This window comes from Alnus glutinosa, chromosome 8, assembly GCF_958979055.1.
Source record: "Alnus glutinosa chromosome 8, dhAlnGlut1.1, whole genome shotgun sequence".
NCBI lineage: Eukaryota > Viridiplantae > Streptophyta > Magnoliopsida > Fagales > Betulaceae > Alnus > Alnus glutinosa.
Genome location: NC_084893.1, coordinates 12,135,655 through 12,146,403, shown reverse-complemented (window position 1 = coordinate 12,146,403; position 10,749 = coordinate 12,135,655). Strand labels below are relative to the sequence as shown.

The 10,749-nt window shown below is 37.5% G+C and overlaps 2 protein-coding genes across 2 annotated transcripts; one reads left to right on the top strand and one right to left on the bottom strand.

Moving 5' to 3' along the window:
• Window positions 1-540: 540 nt before the first annotated feature.
• LOC133874563 (transcription factor MYB58-like) lies at window positions 541-3,050 on the top strand. Its single transcript, XM_062312413.1, has 3 exons — window positions 541-810; window positions 1,899-2,028; window positions 2,139-3,050. The coding sequence occupies exons 1-3, from the start codon at window positions 672-674 to the stop codon at window positions 2,833-2,835; spliced, it is 966 nt and encodes a 321-aa protein (XP_062168397.1). The 5' UTR covers window positions 541-671; the 3' UTR covers window positions 2,836-3,050.
• Window positions 3,051-4,269: 1,219 nt separating this feature from the next.
• LOC133876129 (uncharacterized) lies at window positions 4,270-8,229 on the bottom strand. Its single transcript, XM_062314415.1, has 4 exons — window positions 7,347-8,229; window positions 6,745-6,941; window positions 6,291-6,612; window positions 4,270-4,391 (listed from the first exon to the last, which is right to left on the bottom strand). Exons 1-4 carry the CDS (start codon window positions 8,227-8,229, stop codon window positions 4,270-4,272), a joined length of 1,524 nt encoding a protein of 507 aa, XP_062170399.1.
• Between the last annotated feature and the right edge of the window lie 2,520 nt (window positions 8,230-10,749).

Here is a 10,749-nt window from a genome sequence, read left to right as displayed (position 1 = left end):
TTAAGAACTTACCAAAAAAACAAAAAAAAAATTATTTCAGAGCTTATCCCATAAGAGGTTATATAATCATATCTATAATAAGGTCTTAATTAGTGAAAGTTAAGACTAAGATCGAACACATCTTGAAAAATATGAGTAATGTTAGAACCCTTTTTCTATTCTATATATTTTTATCGTCCCGAAGTTGATGTGGCAATTCAAAGACGGGGTTGCAGTATATATATACATAATTTAAGTTTGATGATGAATTAATTAAGAAAATTCTAAGTGATGTCAATTTTTTGGTAAGTGGATAGCTATCTTTTGAGTCTCATGTGGACTATTATAGGACTGTTTATAGTGGAGCATACAGTACATAATTATCACTAAATAATAAACTGAAATTGTAAATTGGATAAGTGGTATACAGACGAGCTTAAGCTTGGTGAAGTTGGGGAGACTGTACCATGAGAGGACAAATAAAGAAATAATTAAGTATTGGAATTATAGATTGACAATAATCTTGCAGGATCTCCTATTTATTGCGACATCAGGGCTCCCATTCCATGGCATGACCCGTGTGTCCAATTAGTTGGAAAGCCCCTCCCGGCCCCCATCTCTCTTTCGTATAAATAGAGAAAGTTGATGCAGTTGAATTGAAGACGAGTGATCGAGTTGTACTGAGATCATTCATGGGAAAAGGAAGAGCACCGTGTTGTGATAAGAGTCAAGTGAAAAGGGGCCCTTGGAGCCCTTCTGAGGACTTGAGGCTCATCACTTTCATTCAGAAGCATGGCCATGATAACTGGAGGGCTCTTCCTAAGCAAGCTGGTAATTCTCTCCCTCTCTGTCTGTCTCTCTCTCTCTCTCTCTCTCTCTCGATGCATGCATATATACTGACAAAAGTTTCAGTTCGTTTTCATTTGAGATTTTCTCCACCATGTACATACTAGCAAGACAATTTTGAAACGTCTTAATTTACCTGTTTTTCTGGGTTTTTTTTTTAGCTTTTCTAACTTGATTATTGCATTCAGATTCTGATATGTCAATCTTTCTCCATGCCATAGATATCACCGTGCAATTGCTTCACTTCCTTTTCAAATAAGGAAAATTCACAGCAAATTAGATGACCAAAACCAAAGTTTTATGCATTAATACATACATATACATATATATAGAAAAGCAAAGATTCCTTTTTCTTATATATTTGTCAAAATATTGATCGAGTATATGTAGCGCAAAAGACTTAATGGAGTGCATATTGTTCAACAATACCTGCAGTTTGGGAACAATTTTTCCCATACTGGTTGGCTAACTACTCTTGAGTCGATTTTTGAATTAGAATTCTCTAGATTGTCTAAGTTAACTACAGTTTGCAGTCTTTCAATTTTTTTAACTATTATTTTAATTAAAAGTTTTAGGATATCAGGCTATTTTATATATATAACCATTTTTTTTTTTTCAATTTTTATCAAAATCGGTGTTCAATCGGCAAAATGGCACTCTAAGATCCTAATCTTTAGGTAAAAATTTGATTAAGATTTTAAAAATCATATCTTATCAAATCTAGAAAATCTTGATATGTGTTCTTTAATTATATAATTATAAGATTAACTTATTTTAGTAGGAGAAGCACTCATTTGGTTGCCATCGGCGGCCCATCTATATATAGTTTACCTTCTTATATATACAGGAGTGTTTGGTAATTTTAGTGAAATATGGTTGATAAGCATACGTTATAATTTAGTCTCTACATATATATATATATTTTAAGTTAGGAAATCCCACCTAAAAAAGGCCAGAATTGACAACAACTGCTACCCGCCATACAATCTTGTACCTAAATCAACGTTGTTTTTTTGGTTTGACAGCATAAACAGTGCATGTTCACATCAATTAGTTTCCTGTTCATTTTTTAGGACTGCTGCGATGCGGAAAAAGCTGCCGTTTGAGATGGATCAATTACCTCCGCCCTGACTTGAAGCGAGGGAACTTTACGAAAGAGGAAGAGGAGACCATAATAAAATTACACGAAGCTTTGGGTAACAAGTAAGAATATCCTATGTACGCTATATATGTTTTGGGCATGCATGCTGCTACTCGATCTATATATATACGTACGATAATGCTTAATTAATATAAAATTGATTTGTAATTAGGTGGTCCAAAATTGCTAATCATTTTCCGGGAAGAACGGATAATGAAATTAAGAATGTGTGGAACACTCATTTGAAGAAAAGATGGTCTTTCAAAGATGGAAACTCTCATGGTGAGGAGCTATCCTCCATAACCTCCTCATCCTCGTCTTCATCTACTTCATTTACGACATGTGGGAAACAGAATATAGGAGTTGAGAAAGTTGAAGATTCTCAGAGAGCAAAAGACCCGAGAGAAGAACAAACAAGTTGTTCTGTTTCTTCTTATGATTCAAACTCTAGTGGTGCAGTTGAGGTGCCAATTAGGCCAGAGGAGCAAATCATGGATTCACTGCTCCAGTATGGAGGACCTTATGATGTGAATAACATGTTACAGGAGGTGAACAAACCAGGGCTAGAAATCCCTCTGGAGGCGGATGTTGACTTTTGGAACATGTTAGATGGCTTAGACTCTGTCCAAGTTGGTCATGATCAGGTGGATGCTCGCGAAAGCTCAAATTTTATACAAGTTGAGAACAAAAAGTGGTTGTGTTACTTGGAAACTGAACTGGGATTGGATGCAATGGGGGAAGAAAACAGGGAGGTTTTGACAAAGGATGCAGTAGTGGCCCCAGAGAATTTTCAGTGTCAGCCAGAAGACGTGGCTTATTTTCCAATGTGGCCATCTTGGCCTCATGATCACAATTCTGCAAGCAAATAGGAATTATATATATCAAAGTTGTGGTGTTCTAATGAAGAGAGAGCATGTCAAAATTGACTTTTATAGTAGCATTCCTAACTTGATAATTAAGTTCATTAGGAGTTGTTGATTGTAGACTGATCGAAGATGTGGTGACTCTGAAAAATCTCACATCGATCTGCATGGTGGGTAGGTGATATATATTAATATATATATATACACCACATTTTCTTGATGCTCCTACACCTTAATTGAAAGTACAGCCTCCAGTTTGACATATCAAATTGCTTTATAGACTGTAGATCTCATTGTTTTGTCAACAAAAGTGCATGAAATAATTAAAAAGTAGAACCTGTAAAACCACTTCATGATGAACCATTAATTTGTGCCTCAGCAAAGAAAAAACAAATGACTGTTCAACGATATGTAGCAAAAGTATATGGCCTAGTTTGAAACAAAGAGAAAAAAGAAGAAAAAGTTGATTGTTGACTATGCCAATCGCCAAATTAACCATTAATTTGAAACAAATTAAATCTTACCAACTTCTGTTGGGGCTTTGTTTTGACCAATTTAACCGTTTTTGTCAATGAATTGAAAGAGAGGTATCATTAACGGTCCAGATGAACAGTATCATCAAATAAAATAGGAGCAAAACAACGTCATTCATGACTGTAAGCATTGAATAGCTTTTGGTGTTCGATATTTGATAGGTTCACTTTCGACATAGACAAGCATGATCGAACGGAATTGAAGCCGTGTAGCAGCTGGCTCCACTTCTTCCCGGTAACATTTTTCACGTATGTACCCAAAAAAGGATTTGCATTATTTAGGAAAAATGCAGAGATAGAGATCGTGTATCAAACCTATACTGACAGTAAAAAGTCCATGAAAAGTGTCGGGAATAATCCTGCTTCGGCTCAGATCAATCTCGTCCGACCAATTTCAGCTCGCCCTATACTCAAGAGCCATAAGCTGGCCAAACAACCCATATCGGTTCGGGCCGGAATCTGGGTTCAAGGGCCACCTGATATGACCAACAATGAATAATATCCAGAAGTCCCAGGTTCCGTATTGCCCAGGAGGAATACAACAGACCAAAAGTCCATTGCATGCAACCTCGGGTATACTGGGAGTAGAATATCTCACATCATCCTTGATATTCCGAAGCCACACCTCGTGCCTGATAATCCGGGATTTATGTTAATCCCGGATTATCCTCCGTAAATCTCGCTTTGGGGTTATTAAGAAAAGAGTCCCGATATGGAAGGCGGGCGGTTATGAGCCAAGATCTGACCTCGATGTTGTTCCTAAGGTGGGAAATGAGAAAGAGACAAAACCCTAAGGGTAAAAAGTTAATTAACATGCACCTGGCTTATAAATATGATTGGACTTTAGGTATGAAAGGGAGGACAATTTTTACATACACTTACGCTCAATACACATTTGAATACTGACTTAGCCATCGGAGGGAGGAACGCTGGCCAACCCCCGACATGTTCTCTTCACTGTGTTTCTTTTGCAGTAAAAAGACGACGAGATCATACAAGAGGAGCGAGCTATCAAGGCTATACCAGAAACTGTACCAACAAAAAGCATTTTTCTTAAATTAAAAAACAAAAGAAAAAAATAATTAAATAAATAAAAAGAAGAAAAACTTCACTTACCGCCCCTCATTTTTATTACTTTTGCAATTATACCCTCAAACTTTAAAAAGTGTCAATTTAATGTATCAATCTTTCAATATTTTTCAATTTCACCCCTCCGTTAGGACACTACATTTTTTTTTTTTTGCCACTTGCAGTTAGCCAGGTGGATGGGGGTCATCCATGTGGCTAATTGCTAGCCACGTGTCAGTACGCCCAAACTTACATATTGTTAGTCCCTTAGCAATGCAAAACTAAAAATAAAAGGAAAACTAAAACAATAAAAACTCTACATCCTCTGTCGCAGGAAAAACGATTGCATTTAACGTATGCAATAAGCCTTTTAAACCCCTAGGACTCCCTAGTGGACGAGTGAAGTCTCGTGAGGGTTTGTTAAGAATGATACCCATAAACATTATGCAAATATTCAAGTTTATTCCAAAGAGTTAAGTGTCACCAAAATTATGATTCTCATTCATTAGTAAGCTTAAAAGATAAACAAGCTGAGGCATCATAAGTTCAGTTCAGTGTAAGGTGAACTAACACATAATCATGAGGCTTCAAATTAATTCCAATGTGCAATGACTCAATATCTCAAAATTCATTTCAAATTGAATAACCAAGGCATAATAGCAAGAGCTTTATTCTCCTTTTTCTTTTTTTTTTCTTTTTGTTTTTTTTTGTCAGGCTGTGCAATGCTTAATTCTCTTAAGCTTTCTAATTGACCCATGTAACAAGTGTTAGGCTAATGCTCCCAAACCAGATGGCTTTAAGGCACTAGGTGTGGAAACACCGCTAAGAGCTTACTAACTCTAGTAAAAAAGGCTATAGAACTAAACTAGTCATGACTTTAACCAATCCGAATTTCTCACTTTTTAACGTGAACATCCAATGCTTAATGAGGCAAAAAGTCTAGTTACTCAATGAAAGCTTAAAAAATGATATTTTTTTCTTTTTTATTATATATATGCCAAGGTATCCATCGAAAAAGTCACCTAGCTTCACTCAAGACATTGAAAAATACACAATCAGGTTCATATATCATACCCTCACAAATTATATGCTAATGTGCTTATGATAGTTTAGATTGAAACAAATGAATCCTTAGATGCCAAAAGTAAGTAGTAGGACTTTAGAATCAATTTCAAATGATCATGTGTTCAACATTCTAAACTCACCAATGAAATTCAAATCACAATTTTTTTAGATCAACCAAAGTCTTAAAAATAACATATGAACATACAATTTCAATTTTTTTTTTTAAAACAAAAAGTGTGTCCCATACCCCCAAACTTGAATTACACATTGTCCTCAATGTGTAGATAGAATGGAAAGATCATACCATGGAGATGAGAAAACTAGTTGGACTAGGTATGGCTCATAGCATACTCCCAAACTTGAATGCAGGCACACTTTTCCTAAAACACAAAACTATGAAGGGGAAAAAAAATTGTGACAAGATGGATTGCCTCCCATGAGCGCTAAGTTTAATGTCTTTAGCCAGACAAAGGAAAAAAAAAAAATCAAAACAAACAAAAAGTGTAAAGGATATGGCAGTGTCAGTGCAGGATGTAGCCTTAGTATCACTGATTGGGGTAGATGCACTTGAGCCTAGTCTGAATTTCGCTCGAGCACAGGATAGGCAGTGTTCTAAACTGGATGTTATTCCAAATCTTCGTCTTGAGGCCAAAAGTCGATATCAAAGTAAGGTTTCACTCTATGCCCATTCACCATGAAAGTATGATTTTTTTTCTTTGTTATGAACTTCTAGTGCTCCATGAGAGAAAACCTTAGTAACAGTGTAAGGACCGTACCACTGAGATTTAAGCGTACCTGGAAAAAGTCGTAATCTGGAATTGTATAGCAATATCTTTTGGCCTACATGAAACTCTTTTCTGACAAGTTGCTTGTCATGATATGCCTTAGTACGTTCCTTGTAGATCTTTTTCGCATTTTCATAGGCATCATGTCTCAATTCTTCAAGCTCAACCAGCTGCAATTTTCGCTTTTCACCTGCTTGCTTCATATCGAAATTGAGTTGCTTTATGGCGCAGTATGCTTGATGCTCCAGCTCCACAGGTAAATGACAGGCCTTCCCGAAGACTAACCGATATGGTGACATACCAATTGGGGTCTTGTAAACAGTCCCATAAGCCTATAATGCATCATTTAAGCGCAAAGACCAATCCTTTCTGTTAGTGTTCACCGTCTTCTTCAAGATGCTTTTGATTTCTCTATTGCTGATCTCCACCTGTCCACTAGTCTGGGGATGATATGGAGTACCTACCTTATGTGTGATCCCATACTTCTTTAGCAAAGAAGCAAAAGGGTGATTGTTAAAATGGCTTCCTCCATCATTGATGATCGCTCTTAGTGTCCCAAATAGAGTGAAAGTATATTCCTGCAAGAACTTCACAACAACTCGATGATCATTAGTTTTAGAGGGGACAACCTCGACCCATTTGGACACATAATTAACCCCCACTAGAATATATACAAATCAAAAGAAGTTAAGGAAAGGGCCCATGAAATCAATACCCCATACGTCAAAGAGTTCGACCTTTTGAATATTTTGTAATGGCATTTAATTTCGGGAAGAGATGTTCCCTGTTCTTTGGCATCTGTCACAACCACTGCAAAACCCAAAAGCATATTTAAATATAGTAGGCCAAAAGAAACCTGCTTGTAATACCTTCAGTGTTGTCTTCTTTGCTCCGAAGTGTCATCCACAAGCAAGCTGATGGTAAGGCTGTAAAATGCAAGAATGCTCTTCCTCGGGTACACATCTCCAGATGATTTGATCAGGGCATAATTTGGATAGATAAGGTTCATCCCAATGGTATTGTCTAGATATAGATATTAATCTCTTCCTTGCTTGACTGGACAAACCTGGGGGAAAAACCTTTGTAGTGATGTAGTTCACAATGTCTGCATACCAAGGAGGGTGGACATTAATGGAAAATAATTGCTCATCCGGAAATTGTTCACCTAAGGGGAGCTCACTCCCTTCTTCTTCATGAAGCAACCTGGACAAATGATCCGCAACCACATTTTCACTACCTTTTTTATCCCTTATTTCTAGATCAAATTCTTGCAGTTGTAAGACCCATCGAATCAACCTAGGTTTTGCATCCTTCTTTCCAAACAAGTATCTAAGAGCAGCATGATCAGTGAAGATGATGACTTTAGATCCAATCAAATATGATCTAAACTTTTCCAATGCAAAGATGACTGCTAACAGCTCTTTTTCAATGGTGGAATAATTTAGCTGAGCATCATTTAAGGTTCTAGAAGCATAATAAATAGCATGATGTACCTTATCAACTAGCTGGCCTAAAACAGCTCCCAAGGCAAAATCGTTGGCATCACACATAAGTTTGAATGGGAGGTTCCATTCTGGTGCCATCATGATTGGTGCAGATGTGAGTAGCTTTTTCAATAAATTGAAAACATCCATGCACTCGTCAGTCCATATAAACTTTGTATCTTTGGCCAACAGTGCACAGAGGGGTCTAGAAATCTTTGAGAAATCCTTGATGAATCTTCTATAAAATCTGGCATGCCCCATAAAACTTCTTATACCCTTTACTGTCATAAACAGAGGGAGTTTGGTGATGATGTCAATCTTTGCCTTATCAACCTCAATACCTTTGCTACAAATACCATGACCCAGCATGATGCCTTGTTGTACCATGAAATGACACTTTTCCCAATTAAGCACTTGATTACAATCTTCACACCTTTTTAGGACAATCATAGATGATGGAGACATTCATCGAAGTTAGAGCCAAACACACTAAAATCATCCATAAATACCTCAATGAAATTTTCCACCATATTTGAAAAATTGCTCATCATGCATCTTTGAAATGTAGCAGGTTCATTGCATAATCCAAATGGCATCCTCCGGTAGGCAAACGTGCCAAAAGGACATGTGAATGTAGTCTTTTCTTGATCCTCTGGAGCGATAGCAATCTGATTGTACCCACTATACCCATCCAAGAAATAGTTAACCTTCCTAGCATCTAATCAATCAAAGGTAGAGGAAAGTGATCCTTTCGGGTCTCCTTGTTCAGCCTTCAATAATCAATACATACCCTCCATCCGGTGGTCATTCTTGTAGGTACTAGCTTGTTTTCTTCATTCTTCACCACTGTAATTCCACTCTTTTTAGGCACCACTTGAACCGGACTTACCTATTTGCTGCTAGAGATGGGATAGATAATGCCAACATCTAGCAATTTGAGAACTTCATCTCTGACTACTTGCTTCATGTGAGGGTTAAGTCTTCTTTGTGCGTCCCTAGTTGGCCTTGCTTCATCTTCAAGGAGAATTCTGTGCATGCATTTGGATGGGGTTATACCTTTGATGTCGCTAATAGTCCACCCTAGTGCAGTTTTATGATCTCTGAGAACCCTTAAAAGGTTCTCCTCTTCCCTCAAACTTAATTCTAAAGCAATTATTACTGGTAATGTCTGATTGTCTCCCAGGTAGGCATATTTCAAATGGGCTGGAAGTTGTTTTAGCTCTAAGATTGGTGCTTGGACAAAAGATGGAACAAGAGTAGTGTTAGTTGGCACAAGCAATTCAAATGGAGGTACATACTTACTTGGATGAGGCCGAGAGGCTTCAAGGAATTGAACTGCTTCAATGATATCATCATTAACATTCTCACAATTTGACTTAATGTCTTGCCTTGTAAAATTGTGAGTGAGAGTGGCTTCCATTGGATCACTATGATGTACCTGAAAAACTTTCTCCACAACATTTTGAATTAGACAGATATTAAAACAATCAAGGTTGTCTAGGGGTAATTTTAATGCATCAAAGACTTTGAATTCAATTTTCTCCCCATTAACTTTCATGCTCACCGTACCCTTTTTTACACAAATTTTTGTATTTGCAGTTCTCATAAAGGGTCTTCCCAAAATAATAGGTAGAGGTAATGGCATAGGGGATTCTTCCATATCCAGCACAATAAAATCAGCAGGTAAAATAAATTGATCTACCTTTACCAAGACATCTTCCAAGATACCTCTTGGTCTTTTAATGCTTTTGCTTGCCAATTGTAAGGTGATTGAGGTTGGTTGGAGCTCCCTCAAACATAATGTCTCATATACAGTGTATGGTAGTAGATTGATGTTTGCTCCCAAATCCAGCAATGCACAATCAAAAAGTTGGTCACCAATCTTGTAAGGAATAGTGAAACTACCTGGATCTTTCGGCTTTGGTGGCAACTTCCTCAATAGTACAGCACTTACCTCTTCTGTTAAAGCAACCTTTTCATAATCCTGGAACTTCCTTTTATGAGTACAAAAATCCTTTAAAAATTTAGCATAAGAAGGGAATTGCTAAATTGCATCTAATAAAGGAATGTTTATTTCAACTTTTCTCAAAGTTTCAAAAATGTCCATAAGTTGCTTTTCTTTCTTTGGCTTTACTAACCTTTGAGGGAAGGGTGGTGCATTCACCTTCTCCTTTTTTCTTATCTTGAATGTTGTGGCCTCAGTTAGAGATGCTGGTACTGTCTCATCAAGCTCTATCCCCACCTTCTTGTCAATGGTCTTCCCACTTCTAAGAGTTGTTATAGCCTTGAGTTGCTCGTGGCCCCTTAGATTGGGTATTGTTTGGGCTAGGAATTCACCCCTTTTTCTCTCGCTAAGCTCTTTAGCCAACTACCCCACTTGTGTTTCCAATCTTTGGATAGCTTGACTGGTCTGAGTATTTTTCTATTGTTGTGCAGTCATAAATTGGAGTAGAGCACTTTCAAGGTTATTCTTCTTTGGCTTTGGATTTGGTTGGACCGCCTGTGGGGGAGTTTGATAGTTATTTCCTTGCTGGAAATTTGTTTGATGCCCTTGTGGATTCTGCACATTCTGATTCTTACTCCATGAAAAATTGGGGTGGTTTCGCCACCCTGCATTGTAAGTGTTGGAGTATGAATTGTTCTTTGGAGGGTAATTATTCTGGCCCACATAATTTGCTTGCTCTTGATCTATAGATGAAGACATGGGGCAAGTCTCAGTGATGTGGTCAAACTAGGAACATATGGCACACCTCAATTTGTGTAATCTGTTGAATGGTCGAGATGCTGTGTGTAGTCATGGCGTTGACTAGCATATCCAACTTTCTTTCCATGGTAGCCATTTGATTTTGAACTCCGCCATTTATGTACACTTCATAGACACCCTTTCCTTTTACTCCTTGCCTCCCTCGGGATGAGAATTGTTGGGAGTTTTCGCTTAAAGTCTCAAACAATTCTATTGCCTCCTCGCTATTCTTTTCCATTAGT

Excerpts from the sequence above, each read along its gene's own strand:
- LOC133874563 (XM_062312413.1), top strand. The coding sequence starts at position 672 with ATGGGAAAAGGAAGAGCACCGTGTTGTGATAAGAGTCAAGTGAAAAGG. Across the intron at positions 811-1,898 it reads GGCTCTTCCTAAGCAAGCTG|GACTGCTGCGATGCGGAAAA; the intron begins GTAATTCTCTCC and ends TTCATTTTTTAG. Across the intron at positions 2,029-2,138 it reads CACGAAGCTTTGGGTAACAA|GTGGTCCAAAATTGCTAATC; the intron begins GTAAGAATATCC and ends ATTTGTAATTAG.
- LOC133876129 (XM_062314415.1), bottom strand. The coding sequence starts at position 8,229 with ATGTCTCCATCATCTATGATTGTCCTAAAAAGGTGTGAAGATTGTAAT. Across the intron at positions 6,613-6,744 it reads AGTATGGGATCACACATAAG|GCTTATGGGACTGTTTACAA; the intron begins GTAGGTACTCCA and ends GATGCATTATAG. Across the intron at positions 4,392-6,290 it reads CAGATTACGACTTTTTCCAG|TTTCTGGTATAGCCTTGATA; the intron begins GTACGCTTAAAT and ends TTGTTGGTACAG.